Below are 15,308 nucleotides of genomic sequence, written 5' to 3'. Positions count from 1 at the left end.
TACCATTTTTGCTTTGTATTTAGCTATCCCGCCTTTTTTTGGCCAGCTTCATGCAAATGTAGAGGCAAAGGATTGCCTTTGATAGGGGACACGGAATTTAGGGTTAAGAGTGTGGTTGGTGGTGGTGGGAATGCGCCGTTAGAGATCGAGTTTACTGAGATTGCCGAGCTGTCAACGACATCATGTCGTCACAGGGGTCCAATACTGACCGGAAATCCTCACACTATTTTATTCTATCCCAGCCACTGTAGTTCATAAGCCTTCTCGTACCAGGTACTGTGATTACGCACCACATGGCATCATGTTTCCTCCCATAGTCCCTCCATCTAATTCTCTACTGTCCTTGCGTGTGGGATGGTACTCCTTTCCCTCCCCCTTATAAGCCGGTATCACCTGTGAGATTCTCTAGAGACGATTCTCAGTTTTCAATCCTCCTCCTACGTATCCCCACCAAAAGATCACTTCATGGGCATCCCCACCGACAATGCCCGACTCGGGATATCCCCAGATCAAATCCTCACCAAGCTCCATCACGCCTTCAGTGCCCAGACAGCACCCTGCAAATCCGAGAACACCAGCGGGGCGACGAGACAGCGGAAGGGGAGGAGATTACAAAAACCCCAGTATCGATGCTCTGCGAATCGACAATCGGAGGAGGGGCGCTGGAAAACTATTATCCCCGAGTCGACACGGTTGAAGATCCGCCAGATCTTTGGGGGGGAGGTGTATGAAAAGGATGCTGGGGAGATGGAGACGGCGCCGTTCTTGTCGCGTGACTAGATGGCAGCGAGATGGGCAAGGACGACTATAGAAGGGGAAAACGCCCTGTAGATCGGATAATGGGAAAAGCCCGTGATGATAACCTTGATACATGGATGGGTTCACTAAGATCTGCAAGAGCAGAGCAGCCAGAACAAATAAAATAAATTATACCTATTGAGGCAGACAACATGTCATGTTCCCCTTCCAATCCTAACGCCTTTCTTCTGGGTGGCTACTATTTACTATACATACAAACTGTGCCTTCTCAACCCCCCCCCAAAAAATCCCCACCAGCGCCAAATATGCAATCATATACGACATTACCCCTCCCCTCCCTCTCACTAAATATAACTAACCTTAGTAGCCATCCCCATCGTCCCCCTCACCTTCCCCCACACCCCCCTAACCCGCTCCTTCACCGCCCTATTCCCCAGCGCAAGCAAGATCAGCACCGCAAACGCCACAGTCCTCAGCACCGACCCCGGGTTATTCAGCAGCGTTGCCGCGAGCACCTTGATAAGCTTCTGCACATTCCCCATCAGTGCCGTAGCGCGCTGAATCATATTCGGCGGCGTCGCCACCGCCGCTCGCTGTCCCGACCCAGACGGCTTCGTCGAGTGCAAGACCCTCGATTTAATAGCCCCCTTCTTCGGCGGCGGCGTCGATGCCGATCGAGAAGGCGAGGATTTCCCACTCGCTGAGCCATTCGCTGCTTTCCCGCTCGCTGACCCGTTAGATTGCACGGGATGCGAAGAATCAACACCGTAATCCACTTCACTTCCCGCCCTATTCCCGCGCTGCTCTTCCACCCTCCGCGCCTCGCGCTGCTCCTCTATCCTGCGCGCCTCGCGCTCTTCGCTCTCAATCCGCCGCCTCCGCGCTTCTTCGAGATCAGCTCGCAGCTTCTCCTCCTTCTCCCTCGCCATCTCCTGTTCCCTCTGCGCCGCCTCCTCGCGCTCATCCTCTAGACTCTGTAGCGCTGCTAAAAACGCATCACGGCGCTCCTCATCCAGGACTTCCGAAGCGGAGATGAAGTCCCGCGCGTACGCCCACTCGTCGTTCCGCAGGAGGACGTGCAGCGTGTACAGCTCTAGGATCTTGACGCGCGCGTTGAGGTCGCGAGGGGTGTCGGTGCCGACGCTGCGGGTGGGACTGGCGCCCCGGACGGAGGTCTCGCTGAAGCGGCCCGTGAGGTCGAGGTTGGGGGTGCGGGCGGCGGCGAGGTAGGCTTCCAGGCGCGTTTGGTTGAGGTGTTGGGTGCGGGCGTGGGCGAGGAGGAGGGTTGCTCTGGGGGTGGGGGTTAGCATGTGATTTTAGGAATTGGGATTGAGGGCTGAGGATTGAGGGGAGAGGGACGAACAGGTTGATAACAACGTCGGCGTCAACGTCGCCTTCGACTCCGCGGTAGCCGTTCTGGACTACTTCTTCCCAGACGATGCCGTCACGGACTTTGGTGACGAGGTTGCGCCATTCTTGGGTGCCGAAGGCGGCTTTGCCTTCTTCGCCGTCGAGCTCGACGATGGCGTTGAGGATGGTCAGGTAGAGACTCCAGACCTTGATCCTGGTGGTGCGTGAGGATTTGGCAATTGGGGCCTGGTCCACGACCGAGACGTTGCCATTGGAGTCTGTGGTCGTCGGTGCCGTGATCACCGGGAGGATGGTAGAGAGCGACTCCGGCAATCGACGCGTCAGGAATAGAGTTGAGGACTGCCGGTAGATCTTTGAGATCTGGGAGGAGCCATGTCGTGAGGATGTCGAGCTCGCCATTGAAGCCGAGAGTAGTTGTGAGGAGGATAAGGATGAGGATCCGGAGTCGTTGGGAGGGAGGAGTGAAGGAGCGGACCCATTAAAAGCCATTGTTTAGCGTGTAGGGCATCTGGGGAAGGGACGCACGAGGCCGAGGAGATTAGAGGGGACGGGGATGTGAGGCCCTTCAGTGGTTAGCTCCGAGGAATGGACGGGGGAGAATCTGGAGATCTCTCGGAGTGTTAGCAGGTGATCGCGTACTGGAGCCTCGGCAATTTGGACATTACCATCGGACCTAGCCGCACGGTACCGCCAATAGGATGGTCACGTGAGATGCGATTCAATATGCACGACGACTGTCATTTAAGTGGTTCATGCGTGCGTGCATGGAAGGCACCTTTGACAATCACCGGCGGTGACTTATTTGTTTGGTGTTGAAACATGAGTGCTGGCAAAACAATTCTCAGGAAAGTCAAACATTACTCCAAAGTTCCATATATCTCTTCTCTGCTGCATTCAGAACCATAAGCTCTTTCTGGCGGTGATTAAAGTAATGAAGCACGTCTTTTATATCCCTTGAAGTTCACACGCGCCAGGCTTAAATATAAAAGCCACAACCGCCACCCATGATATAGGTTGTGTGTATTTTCATTGTCAAAGCAGCCTCATAGCTGCCACACAACTACCTCACAGTTAGAGGGCTCTTTCTTGTTTATTCTCTCATGCTAGATCGACCAAAGTGACGCGTGCCGTTCAACACCTGAAGTTGATACAACCCCCAAAACATATGCCACGAAAGGCAAGCTCTGCAATTAAACTCCATCAATATGGAGGTCGATCAGCAGCACTTCTGGCATGAGCTTTTGCCTATCCTAAAAGCCATTTCCACTGCAAGCTTCGTTACGGTCGATGTGGAGATGAGTGGGATCTCAACCAAGTTACGCTACTCACCTGGTGGACGTTTCAACGAAATTGGCAAGCCGTCACTCCAACAGCAATATGAGGATACGAAAGAGGCAGCTGAGAGATACCAAGTCTTGCAGATCGGCCTGACGTGTGTGGAAGAAGATTGGAAGAATGGTCAGTCCTCGTCAGCTGGACATGACGAGACAGGGGCGTTTTCCATTTCTGTGGACTAACAGACCGTAGGAGTTTACACAGCTCGCCCGTACAACTTCAATATCAATCCATTGCTAGAAGATGGAGATAAACTGGATATCTACCGTGATATCACCTTCTCATCAAGCTCTATGCATTTTCTAAGGAAGAACTGCTTTGACATCGGGGCCGTTTTCACAAAGGGGATATCATATATCTCCCGGAAGGAGCAAACCCAGGCCCGTCAAGCATTCCTAGAGCGCCAAAACCGGAACAGCACCATTCCGGATATTGAGATCGGCCCCGGTGACCAGGTCGCTCTTGACTTCTACCGCAACGCTAGAAGACAGTTGCTTGAATGGACTGATTCCAAGAACAAGGACGAAAGGGATGCAATGGGTTTTTACAATGTCTCGGTGCCGGGTGGGCTTAGTGGCTATCAAAGAAGACTGGTTTACCAACTTGTCAGGACCGAGTTCAAGCAGTACAGAGCGTTCTTGCCGAAGAAGAACGCCGATTTCGTGCAGGTCGAGAAGATGGACACGGTGAAGGAGGCTAAGGTATGTGAATTGCAGCCTAGTACAGGGGTGAGACTGATTTCCCTAGATTGCTGCTTCGAAGGTCATAGCCAATGAAACTCAGCTATCCAAGCAAGTTGGTGGGCTGTCTATTTCTTTCTTTCTCTTCGTCCAGTCTCTAATGATATACTTACACATTAATCAGGCTTCCGCTATATCTTTGACGCTCTCGCTGGTGGCGACCTCTCCGCTATAGCCCCGAACTGGTTTTGTGTCAACGCTGCCGGCCAATCCGCCTTCATTGACACCTCCTTAAAAAAGCTCGAGCTATCCAGCCTCGCAAAAGCTCTGGCGGCCAAATCCCGCGTCCTCGTTGGTCATAACCTCTTCACCGATCTCATATTCCTCTACCACACCTTCATTGGAAAGCTCCCCCCTACCGTCACCGAATTCCAGGAGGAGATCCATGCCCTCTTCCCCATGGTCATCGACACGAAATATATGGCTACGCGTGATAAACTTATCGATTCGCGTCAATCGTCCAGTCTCCAAGACCTCCACCAAGATCTAAAATCCCAGCGCATACCAGACATTTGCCTCCCCGAGGAGTTCAGATCCTACCAGAATCGCCACCAACTCCATGAAGCAGGCTACGACAGTTATCTCACCGCGCAGATCTTCCTCAAGCTCGCTGCCAAGTTAGATGTTGGCCATCCGAAGCATAATATCGCCACGCACGCTGTGGACCCATTTGAACTCTCCATCGGCTCAGCTGATAGCACAAGCTCCGACGACGATAGTGGTGGCGTTGTGCTCGACCCCGCGCCTCATTCTGCGAACCGCTTCCAGGTCCTCACCGAACCGAGCCCGGTCAAGAAGAAGGCCAGGCAATCGAGCCTGCTGGACTCAGATATCGAGGACGATATGACTGGCTCGCCGCCGCTGGCGCAAGATGGAGCTGTGTTTGGCGATGCAGCCCGCGGAAATGACTTTGTGCCGGCCCTCACAGCGCCGTTTTGGCGGGTTTATGCAAATAAACTGCGGGTGTATGGGACGCTGGACGAGGTGTGCGAGTTGGATGGCGGTGAAGCGGGGGGATTGGCACATTTGAACTGAAGCGCTAAGGATCGGGAGTTTGGCGCTTTTTCAAGGGATAGGATTCCGGCATCAGTGGGAAAGGAGGGTGATATGGAGTTCTAAGGATGGAATGGACATGGGGTGCCTGGTAGTTAAGGGGTAGTGAATCAGCAGAATCATAGTTATGGTGAGCTTGAGTGTAGATGGCAAAGAACAGACAATCCAGGGATGGTTCTAAGCTGTAGATATGATTCAAAATGATATGCGCTCTTTTGAAGTCTCACACTGTTACTGAAAAGCACTCCCTCCTTGCTTGTGCCCCCCTGAATGTCAAAAGCGGGACTGTAAATAGCTAAGAATGGATAAGCTGACGAACTAGATACCCCGAAAACCCAGATCAGCACAATGAGATTCCCCGAGCGACAGTTCCAGTTGCAGGGAAGTTGTCATATTTAAGTACATTCAATAGAACAGGCCGCAGTAGGGGAGAATTCCTATTTCACGAGCTAAATCAGATCCAGCGCAGCTATTCTGAGCACTGGGCCAGATACGCTATTACGCCCCCCACTCAGAGAAGATGGCATATAGATCAAAAGACCCTTCGGCTCGTTCTAGTATGAACGGCATGGATCGCAGAGGGGGTTCAGTTGTTCTTGCTGTTACCAGTTGTTCTTGCTGTTGCCAGTCGTTCTTGCTGTTGTTACTCGGACTTGCTGTCGTTGGTCGTTTTTGCTGTTGTTGGTCGATCTTGCTGTCGTTAGTCGTTCTTGCTGTCGTTGGCTGTTCTTACTCTTTTAGTCACATCCTTGTGACTAACGGCACCACCATTGTACTTCTTGCCACCGACAATGTTTCCTTTAATATCTTTCTTTGAAAGCCTCCGGATGAACTTGAGGTTTGCATCGAATGAGGCATAGACCAATTTCCTCTTGCCCTTCTTGTCTTTGCGAAATTCCCCAATGAGAATGCCTTCCTCAATTGCCGACTTTTTCAGTTTGTCATCGTTAAAGCTGCTCTCTCCTGGTTGGAGTTCATCACTTGATTCTCCCGCCTCAATGTCGTCTTCTTGTAGAGGCATTAAGAGTAGCGATAAAAGTGAAAGGAGTAAAGCAAAACGAAAGTAAAACAGACAGAGCGATGATGATGAGAAGAAGCAGTTGAACAGGATGCGATGAAGAGACGAGAGAATCAGAAAAACTTACCGGTGATGAGGCTGGTGTTTGATGCTCAAAAGTACTGCAACTATCAAACGGCAGGAGTACTCCACGTGTGAACGCCGCATAATTCATATATAAGACCTTGAAAAGATGAACATGATACACCGTAATGTTGACAATATGATACACTCTCTATACTACAAGTATTCTCACCATCTCCCCGTCGCCATCCGACCCCTCATAGATGCCGGGCCTCTATAACTTCTCTCTTCCCCAAGTCTACCTCGCAGCCATCATATTCTTAACATGGCTGAAGTATTTCGGACCAACATGGCCCTGAACCTCCTCCTTCGTCAGCCACTTCCAGTCGGTGATCCCGAACGCGTTCTCCTTCAAGTCCGCCTGTCCGGCCATAATGCGGCCTTTCATGAAGAAGGTCTTCTCGCCCTGCTTCGTAATCGCCGAGTCGCCGCCGAGATGCGGCTTCGAGATGTAGTGTCCGATAGGCACGTGGCCAACAATCCAGGTGTTCATGTTCATCCCCGCTGACTGGACGAGCACACGTTCCGCAGCCTGTAGTAGTAGTTAGTTTCTGCTTCACTTGCAAAGACAACCTCAAGGGGATATCAACATACCTGGTGCAAGTTCTCCCTGCCAACCAGCTCACCCGAAGGGAACGTCCACTTCCCCTCCTTGTTCTTGACAACCAGATACAGCGTCCTTGTCAGCTTCCTATCAAGCCTCTTAACATCCTTCGCCGTATCCGCCTCGGTATATCTCTCCTGTGGAATCTCCACCACCTCCTCCTCCTCCGCACCCGCCTCCTCAGCACTAAGGCCCCTGTTCATCGCATCCTCCACCAGCGCCTCCCTCGTGACCTTCTTCTCGCTAATCCGATCCCCCACCATCACCTCATCATTCCACCCCGTCTCACTATACGGATTATACGCGCCGAGGTCCCTCGCGGGCGTCCCACCACGCGTAGCCGCCTTCCGCTTCCACGCAGAGTCGAGCGGCGTGCCCTTCTTGAAGTAGAAGTACCGCGAGAACGGCATGGCAAGACGCTCATTGAGTCGACGCTGGTAGAAGAAGAATGCCGACTCGAAGGGGTGCAGCGGCTGCGTGAGCACAGGGGCGCGCGAGAGACAGATCCCCGATTTGATGGTGTAAGGGGCGAGCTCGGTGGAAGTCGCGGGGGAGGCGGAGGGAGTGGGCTCGGAGGGCTTGAGTTGCGCGGCGGCGGCGGCGTAGGTGCGGCGGGAGGGAAGGGAGGAGATGCAGGTGTTGCAGAGACGGGGGTTTTTCGTTGCTCCTGGGGAGATGGGTTAGTTGCTGTGCTGCGCTGACGGGTCTGTCTGCTGGCATTGGGTGGGATGGACATACGTATGAGCGAGGCCGCAGCCTCACTTCCTCTACTTGATGCCGCCATCTTGATATCGTCTTGCTCGAGCCTGTGGTGGTGCTCTTGCTCTGCTACCAAGTCTACCCAGGGACGTCCAGAGACACGAGCTCAACTTTCTTAACTTTATTTACGCTATTCCCAATACATACTAGTCTCAATTTACCAACTGACACGCTAAGTCACGTGTTAACCGAGAAATAATTCTTCCTACAAAAGACGCGAGCGGAGAGATTTTTCCTTCTTCAATCCATGGCACCTTTTCCTTATCATCAAGACCTATTCCTCCGAGAATGTTTCGATCATTTATAGGTGCCTAGAAAGAATGACTGCAGACTTTTTTTCGCTAGCGGTACCTGCAGATTTCCCTACATGGTACGGTTAGATAGATACTGCTGATATTCCATATCCATGAATACTGAATTTATATGTTTACTTGCCCTGATTTCATGTGTTTCGGTTTGGTTTTGAGTGACCAATGTATTCATTGACGACTATAAGTAGCCTATAGGCCGCCAGATGTGAATCTATTCGAATGTCGGTCAGAGAAATGGATGCTTCTAACGGCGATCAAATGTACGAGTATTTTTACGCACAGACGGGACATCTACTGTAGCTGAACAAGGACTTCACAAAATGACCTGTACAGAGCAAATATTGGAGCATATATCATAAAATGTCATCCAACCATTCTACGAACTCGTATCTATCTAAATTATACACAATGAGCAGCGCCCTCGCATGCCCAGCTTAATCGTTTAGTCGTGAAAAACCCCGAAACTCTATGGCAAGCCATATCCGGCAACCAGTGGGTATCCTATGTAAAATGCAAAGACGCCCATTGTATCGCCAATTTGTTAAACGCCATCATCAATAGTATGCCCTAAAACACGCCAAATTGGCTCATGCAGAAAGCCCTTCGACGGCCTTGGCTACCTCAGCAGAGGCAACCTTTTCCCACGCTGACTTTTCGTCATCGTTCAAGGCAGTAGGGTCAACTATCTTATCGTACAACATCCTTGAAACCAAACGGTTGACATCCGCATACTGTTCTTTTGTGATGCCAGATGGTTTCTTGTAGTGTGGGTCAAGTGCTTTCTTGACGATCTTTTGGATGCCTTCTTTGGCTTCGATGGAGATGGGTTGTGTCGGAGAACTCTCTCCTGGGATTGGTTGTTGTGGTCTTCGGGGTTTCGGGTGGCGGAGATGGCTAGCAGGCGGTGTGCTAGGCCTTGAGTGCCCATTCTCGGCTCTCGCCGTCCTCTCTGGAGGAGAGCGATTTGGAGAGTAGTCAGCTGGGGGGTAGATTGGCTCTACTCTCGAGCTGAGTGATAACGGAGATCCAGATCTGCGGATACCATGGCCATTGGGTGGTGGTGTCAATGACATGGCGCGGGGTGTAGAGTAGCTGCTGGTGGCTGGCGACAAAACGGGAGATGAATGGTCTGCCGCAGGACTCGTAGAATTCGTGTTCACGAAGACGTGCTCATTGTTGTCGCTGTCATCTTCCTTCGCTGCACTCATTTCAACTTCTTTCAGAAGTGATGAGAGGAATGATGGTGCTGCTACCGCTGTATTGGGAGTGAGAGCACTGGGAGTCATTGGCCTCCGAGGCGCAGGGGCAACCGGTCTGCGGTGGCCATTTGGTCGCTGCGATTCTGGATTCCCATCGGATGAGGATCCTGCTGCATTCTCCATAACTCGACGGGTACGAGGACGCTTGAGTTTGCGTTCCGGCTCATTGGTTGCCGGTTCTCTTGGGGATTGCGTCGTGGATCGCGACTTTCGTTTCCGAGTGGGAGTGCCAGAATTTTCGGCTTCTCGGACTCTATCATATGTTTCCCATGCTCTTCGCTCTTCATCAGATTCTCTGGGTGCTGGTGGCTCAACTCTGTTGTGCAGTATTGACCGTGCTGAGTTCCTGAAAACCTCTCTTGCGCCCTGGCGGCTAGCGATCGCGAGGCGCTGTTGCCACTGCTGAAGCTCACGACGCTCTCGTTCTGTGCGACGCTGGGACTGCCGATATGCTTGTAGGGAGTTGTCTTCGTCATAGTCGATATCCAGCTCCAAGGCGTCATAAATGCGGTCGCTGATTTGGTTCCAAGCGCCCTGCCATGCTTCCGTGCGGTTACGGCGTCTTGAGCGTGCCTGTCGGACCTGGGCTTGTGTGCGTTCATTGTTTCTGCGGCGAGTTCCGCCAAATGCCATGGACGGCTCTGCAGTGCGGGCATTTGCGCCCTCGTGCTCACACTCCATGCAAAACCACTGCCCATGAGGCACATTATCGAGACCAACACAGTATGTGTGGTATGGCGCATCGCATGAGTCACATAGCAAAAGGACTTCTTCGTCATCGGAGCTGGCACATATTGGGCATGGCCTCGACAACTCCTCCTCTTGGGCTTGATCCTCAATCCAGGCGAGTGGGTCAAAGTCGGCGACTTGCTTTTTATCTTCGACTGTGTATGTAGAAAGTATCGGGCCTGTAATGGGGAGTTAGCAAGAGTGTTCTGGAGTAGGTTGGCAGGTGTGGGGGCCAGGGCGGTAGACTAACCAGACGTTTTGTCATGGACTTCGACAAGGTTAAATTGCTGGCGGCAAATGGGACAGCTGTTTGCTTTTTGGATCCATTCTTTCAGACATGAATCATGTAGTATATGCCCGCAGGTTTGTATAACTGCAAGTAATTGTTGGGTGTCGGCGTGGTGGTTGTGAGCTGTGGCGGAGGCGGGATCTTCAAGTTCGGATTTGACTATAACTTCAGACTCGACGATGTCTCCCTTGGGAGGTAAGGCATCGTCGACGTCCAAAACGTCCAGGCAGACAATACACTGATCAGCCATGCCGATAGGGTACAGTAGAAAAGTCGTCGATGTTTTGTAGAGTTGAAGAAGTCATAAAGGTGGCTTTTGTGAATTTAATATGTTTTCTGGTGAGATGCGATAGTGAACAAGCAGCGGAAGTGAGATAGGACGGGGCGTTGGAGGGTAAGAGAGGCGGCGGAGTAAGGAACTGGGCGGACGATGGGTTATTGCGGATACGCTAGCGCATTGCGGAAGCGAGTCCAATTGAGAATGATCTTCCCCTCCAAAAGCGAGGGCGCATGGACGAATTGTCGCCTGGAGCGGTGACCACACGGTTCAAAAGTGTGTGTGGCTCGAATGGCTCGAATGGTTCGAATGAGAGCAAATGTGCCAAACTATGCCAAAAACTGTGCCAAACTGGCTTTTTGTCGACCACCACTACCACTCTCTGTGTTATGAGTAATTACCGGTTATTTCAGTTATATCTGTTATTACCTTGTTATGGAGTCTTTTGTAACGGCAGGACTGCAGGACCGCAAGACTGCAGGAGGGAGTGCAGGACCGGTAGGTACACTTGGCAACGCAAGGACGTCGTGACCACTCTTCTTGCCGCCTGTAATGTACGGGGTGTTGTTACTGTGCGGCCAGGACCTGTTGCGGGCCTTCTTTTGTACGTACTGTACAGTTCCAGGCAGGCAGGCCTTATGTGTTTGTCCGTGGATTTATCCGTGGCGGAAGGCGCAGGAGCAGGATGCGATCAATGTTCCCTCCCCCTGCAAACCACAGATCTATTACTGTCGAAAAACAAAACGTGATCTTTGAAACACTTGGACCTGAGGACAGGACGTGTGAGCCTTTACTTGACTCTCCACGGGTCTGCACGCACCCTAGTGCGACCACCTTGAAGGCCAGCTATGACAAGCTATTGCCCGTTCGGGAACATCAAAAGGTTGTTTTCCCGGATGATTATCCAATCCCGTCCCGGAAGGTAGAATGTGACCTGACTGGGTCGACTGGGTCTGTCGTTCAGCTCTGGAGGCTAAATAAGACCCTATGACACTTGCATTTTCTTGAGCCTTAAGACATGTGGCAAGCACGTGATTTATGAGGGATTGAACAAACCATCACGGAGTTGCTGTCTCGCAACTGGGGGTTAAGACTTGGATATATACATCATTGAAATAGGTGTGAGTCAGAGAAGAGTTGTCGAGATGGAGTCCGTGAACTTCGGATGGGTGGGATAGGGAAATATAGATAGGCATCTGCCTCGCTGCAGCTTGCGTGGCCGTATCGACAGCACATGACCTGGAATATGCTAGTCAAATCCAACCAGAAAGGGAAGGCAAGGCCATACCAATATATTCACCGAGTCCAGTTGAACTCGCGCCATTGCGACCCAAGCTCTCTGATCTGGTGGCAATATCGATACTCGTTTGCCATGGTTGTGTGCCATCATCCATAGCCGTGACAGTGAGGCAGTCGACTGCCCCAAGGCTATTTGGTGACTGTACACAGGCAGCCAGCGGATTGGTGTTGCAGTGCAGCGAACACCCCTCGATTCCTATAAGCATATTATCCACGTCATCCATCCAGCCACTCCCATTTCATTTTCATATCACGTTATCAATAGTAGCAAAGAGCCGACCAAGTCTGACACTCAAGTGAGATTATCGTGACTCGCAGCGAGGTATTTTGATTGATTTCATTGAGACCCTATCGCAGCCATGATCGAAGTCCGCATCGACAAAATATCGGTTCTCATCCGGAGGGACCGATCCCATGCACCAGCAAATGTATCCACAACAATGTCATCCCATCTAAACCTCAGCAATTTCCCTCAGACGGCGGAGCGTGGAACGCATGGCAGCGGCGGCTGGGGTGCTGTAATGTCCGTTAGTATTCCCATTCAGACAGGCTCGATGGAGCAATTTTCGGTGATATGAGGGGCACATACGAAACGACGTAAGCGCCTCCGGCGACGGTCTTCTTGCACGACTTGCAGTCCCAGATTCCGACAGAGTGGCGTCTAACAGTGGTCTTTCCGCAGAACGTGCAGACGTATCTGGCGTGCTGTGTGATTTCCATCTTCTTGACCTGCTTACGGAGGGAAGCACCGTATCTGTGGGAAGAGAACAGTCAGCGCCAGTTCTTCTCTCATCTCCTTTCTATTGCAGATTGCAAATTGCGTCCCGAAGCTGAGCGGTATTCCGAATGGTTTGCTGGTCGGATTGTTTCGTTCGTGCCCAAATGGTCCTCGTGGGATCCCACTTGTCGAAATGTCGAAAAAGGTCGCAATAGAGTAGATGTCGTTCGAGGGATTCTTCTCCTGGGTTTATTAAACGTACCTAGTACCGTACTTGCCGGTAACTCCGACCTTCTTGGTGCGTTTGGTCATCTTGGCTGTGGTTTGGCGGTGATGAACAAGTCGTTGATGTTCTTTGTCGCTGGGCCGTCTACTCTGATTTCGGTGTTCGTCGATAGCATTTCGCGAGATCTTTTTTAGTGAGCCCTAATCTGAAAATTGCAGCCTTGGTGCCTTAATTTTAGACTTGAGCGAGCTACTACACGAGTAACGAGCACACCAACGGGAAGCAAAAATTAACCGTGATCACACTAACCACATCTGGGTAAAACATGTGCAACCCAACAGGCCCAACACAAACCAAACCATATTACATAATCTGTCTGGTGCATACGAAACACACCAAAGCCTAAATATGATCAATCGACAGATCCAGGCCCAGGTACCAATAATTCCTCTTTGAATCAGAGAAAACATGAGGACCCATATGCTAATATCTGTACTCTACTTGAGTTAACCTTTCTTCCAACACTCGCCGTTTCACGATTTCAATTGTTGTCCGTATAGACTATATAAGGGTACATACTAGATATATTAAAGCTCTATCTTTACACTAGAATCCACATCACCGTCATTTGAGATGTCTACCCGCCAATATGACATCGTGCTTTGGGGTGCCACCGGCTACACCGGAAAGGAGACAGCAAAACACATTGCGAGGTCCTATCCTACGGATATCAGATGGGCCATTGCCGGGCGATCAGAATCGAAGCTGAAAGCTGTGGCCGAATCATGTGCGAAGATTAACCCGGACAGGGAGCAGCCTTGTAAGACCAGTCAAAAAGCAGCGCTTCAAATCCTCCCGGCATTTAGGCATCGCGAGGCTGAATCCGCCATTGTCGACACTGGCTGACATTCACGTGTAGCAATTGAAATATGCAACTTGGACGAGGCCGAACTTGCCGATCTGGCTAGGAAGACGACGGTCCTTATCGCAACGGTTGGTCCATTCTGTGTTTACGGCGAGCCGGCACTCAAGGCTTGTGCTGAGAATGGCACGCACTACTTGGACATCACGGGCGAGGTCCCCTGGGTCATGAGTATGGTCAAGAAGTATGAGAAGGTGGCAAAGAGCACAGGAGCTGTTCTTATATCGCAGTCCGCCGTTGAATCATTACCGTCAGACCTGGTTACATATGCGATTGTAAAGCGCATCCACCAAGAACTCTCAACGACGACACGGGAAGTCATCTTCTCGGTGGAGGATATCAAGTAGGTTTTCTCCATTTACGCTGCCAGCAATCTCTAAATCCATCTCTATGATCACGTGTTTCTTCTCGAGGGCTATCACTAATTACAGATAGGAGCACGTTCTCTGGCGGGACATTGCATTCGATCCTAGAAGTCGTAGACCACTTCAGCATTGCTGACCTCCGTCGTATCAAGAAACCCTTCATACACTCCCCGATCCCTGGACCCACGGCCCCGACCACGCAGTCAGCATGGACGAACATCCTTGGGGTGCGAGAGCATCCCGATCTGGGAATTCTGACTACATATTTTGGCGCATCAAGTGATGTGCCCATCGTCGAGAGGTCATGGGGTCTTATTGGTAATGGAAAGGTCTATGGCCCGAACTTCAGATTCTCGGAGTACGCCAGGGCCAGGAGCATTTTCTTTGCGCTCTTCATACATTTTGTCTTGACAGTTGGGACGATTCTACTGAAGTTCCCATTTGCCACGTGGGCGATGCGTAAGGTTGTTCCTCCGCGAGGATACGGAGCCTCGGAGGAGGAAGCGAAGAGCCATTTTGTAGAGTATCGCGCGGTGGGACGACCTAACGTCGACACGTTGACACGAGCCCATGCGAGGGTTAGATACAGCGGTGGTCTCTATGAGAGTAAGCGCTCCAACCTCGCGTCATTCGTGCTCCAGACAGGGCGGATGATGGCGATTATCAAGGATGCGTTGCTAATCTTCATCACAGTGTCTGGTCTCTTGGTCTCTCAGGCTGCCCTTACCCTTCTGAAAGACGATGTAACGGCGAAGAAGCTTGGTGGAGGCTTCATGACCCCTGCGACTCTTGGCCAACCTCTCATAGACCGCCTTGCGGATTTGGGGTTCAAGATTGAAGTGAAGATGGTGGAAAGGTAATAGAGATGACGGAAAGATGTATCTTGGCATCAGCGAGGTTATGATCTATGAGTAATCAATGGTTGTGTGTTTAGCATGGCAATTAAAATTTGGGCGATATACATATATATTAGATTTGAAGCGTACAAAAATATTTAGAGTATAATTTATATCCATTTGAGAGCAATTTTAATCCCCGTCTAAACCATGCAATCTTGAATTCGATGGACAAAATACTATAAAATTCTATTAACTGTCCTTAGCTGAATATTATACTTTTTTTAGTTAACTGTCCCAGACTCTGTGTGGTTG

General features: G+C 51.1%; 8 protein-coding genes across 8 annotated transcripts; 3 read left to right on the top strand and 5 right to left on the bottom strand.

The window, feature by feature from the left end:
• Positions 1-245: 245 nt before the first annotated feature.
• VE01_02971 (uncharacterized protein) lies at positions 246-857 on the top strand. The gene has a single exon (XM_018272472.2). The coding sequence runs from the start codon at positions 466-468 to the stop codon at positions 778-780; it is 315 nt and encodes a 104-aa protein (XP_018133279.1). The 5' UTR covers positions 246-465; the 3' UTR covers positions 781-857.
• A 246-nt stretch (positions 858-1,103) lies between these two features.
• Positions 1,104-2,746, bottom strand: VE01_02970 (uncharacterized protein; the record flags this gene model as incomplete). The annotated part of the gene is made up of 2 exons (XM_018272471.2): positions 2,123-2,746; positions 1,104-2,049 (listed from the first exon to the last, which is right to left on the bottom strand). The coding sequence occupies exons 1-2, from the start codon at positions 2,617-2,619 to the stop codon at positions 1,104-1,106; spliced, it is 1,443 nt and encodes a 480-aa protein (XP_018133280.1). The 5' UTR covers positions 2,620-2,746.
• A 136-nt stretch (positions 2,747-2,882) lies between these two features.
• VE01_02969 (uncharacterized protein) lies at positions 2,883-5,441 on the top strand. The gene is made up of 4 exons (XM_018272470.2): positions 2,883-3,588; positions 3,658-4,166; positions 4,213-4,264; positions 4,330-5,441. The coding sequence occupies exons 1-4, from the start codon at positions 3,336-3,338 to the stop codon at positions 5,238-5,240; spliced, it is 1,725 nt and encodes a 574-aa protein (XP_018133171.1). The 5' UTR covers positions 2,883-3,335; the 3' UTR covers positions 5,241-5,441.
• A 315-nt stretch (positions 5,442-5,756) lies between these two features.
• Positions 5,757-6,279, bottom strand: VE01_02968 (uncharacterized protein; the record flags this gene model as incomplete). The annotated part of the gene is made up of 2 exons (XM_018272469.1): positions 5,757-5,948; positions 6,004-6,279. 2 exons carry the CDS (start codon positions 6,277-6,279, stop codon positions 5,757-5,759), a joined length of 468 nt encoding a protein of 155 aa, XP_018133170.1.
• A 199-nt stretch (positions 6,280-6,478) lies between these two features.
• MRPL17 (54S ribosomal protein L17 mitochondrial) lies at positions 6,479-8,008 on the bottom strand. The gene is made up of 3 exons (XM_018272468.2): positions 7,742-8,008; positions 6,994-7,670; positions 6,479-6,931 (listed from the first exon to the last, which is right to left on the bottom strand). The coding sequence occupies exons 1-3, from the start codon at positions 7,785-7,787 to the stop codon at positions 6,638-6,640; spliced, it is 1,017 nt and encodes a 338-aa protein (XP_018133165.1). The 5' UTR covers positions 7,788-8,008; the 3' UTR covers positions 6,479-6,637.
• A 652-nt stretch (positions 8,009-8,660) lies between these two features.
• VE01_02966 (uncharacterized protein) lies at positions 8,661-10,600 on the bottom strand (the record flags this gene model as incomplete). Its single annotated transcript, XM_018272467.1, has 2 exons — positions 8,661-10,240; positions 10,312-10,600. 2 exons carry the CDS (start codon positions 10,598-10,600, stop codon positions 8,661-8,663), a joined length of 1,869 nt encoding a protein of 622 aa, XP_018133164.1.
• Positions 10,601-12,378: 1,778 nt separating this feature from the next.
• On the bottom strand, positions 12,379-12,956 carry RPL43 (60S ribosomal protein L43; the record flags this gene model as incomplete). Its single annotated transcript, XM_018272466.1, has 3 exons — positions 12,379-12,442; positions 12,516-12,680; positions 12,907-12,956. The coding sequence occupies 3 exons, from the start codon at positions 12,954-12,956 to the stop codon at positions 12,379-12,381; spliced, it is 279 nt and encodes a 92-aa protein (XP_018133163.1).
• Positions 12,957-13,069: 113 nt separating this feature from the next.
• Positions 13,070-15,183, top strand: VE01_02964 (uncharacterized protein). The gene is made up of 4 exons (XM_059463491.1): positions 13,070-13,690; positions 13,790-14,135; positions 14,228-14,763; positions 14,851-15,183. Exons 1-4 carry the CDS (start codon positions 13,504-13,506, stop codon positions 15,015-15,017), a joined length of 1,236 nt encoding a protein of 411 aa, XP_059319943.1. The 5' UTR covers positions 13,070-13,503; the 3' UTR covers positions 15,018-15,183.
• The last annotated feature ends 125 nt before the right edge of the window (positions 15,184-15,308 follow it).

This window comes from Pseudogymnoascus verrucosus (assembly GCF_001662655.1).
Source record: "Pseudogymnoascus verrucosus strain UAMH 10579 unplaced genomic scaffold scaffold_7, whole genome shotgun sequence".
Taxonomy (NCBI): Eukaryota; Fungi; Ascomycota; class Leotiomycetes; order Thelebolales; family Thelebolaceae; genus Pseudogymnoascus; species Pseudogymnoascus verrucosus.
The sequence above is the reverse complement of the archived record's forward strand: the minus strand, read 5'-3'. Positions and strand labels throughout refer to the sequence as shown.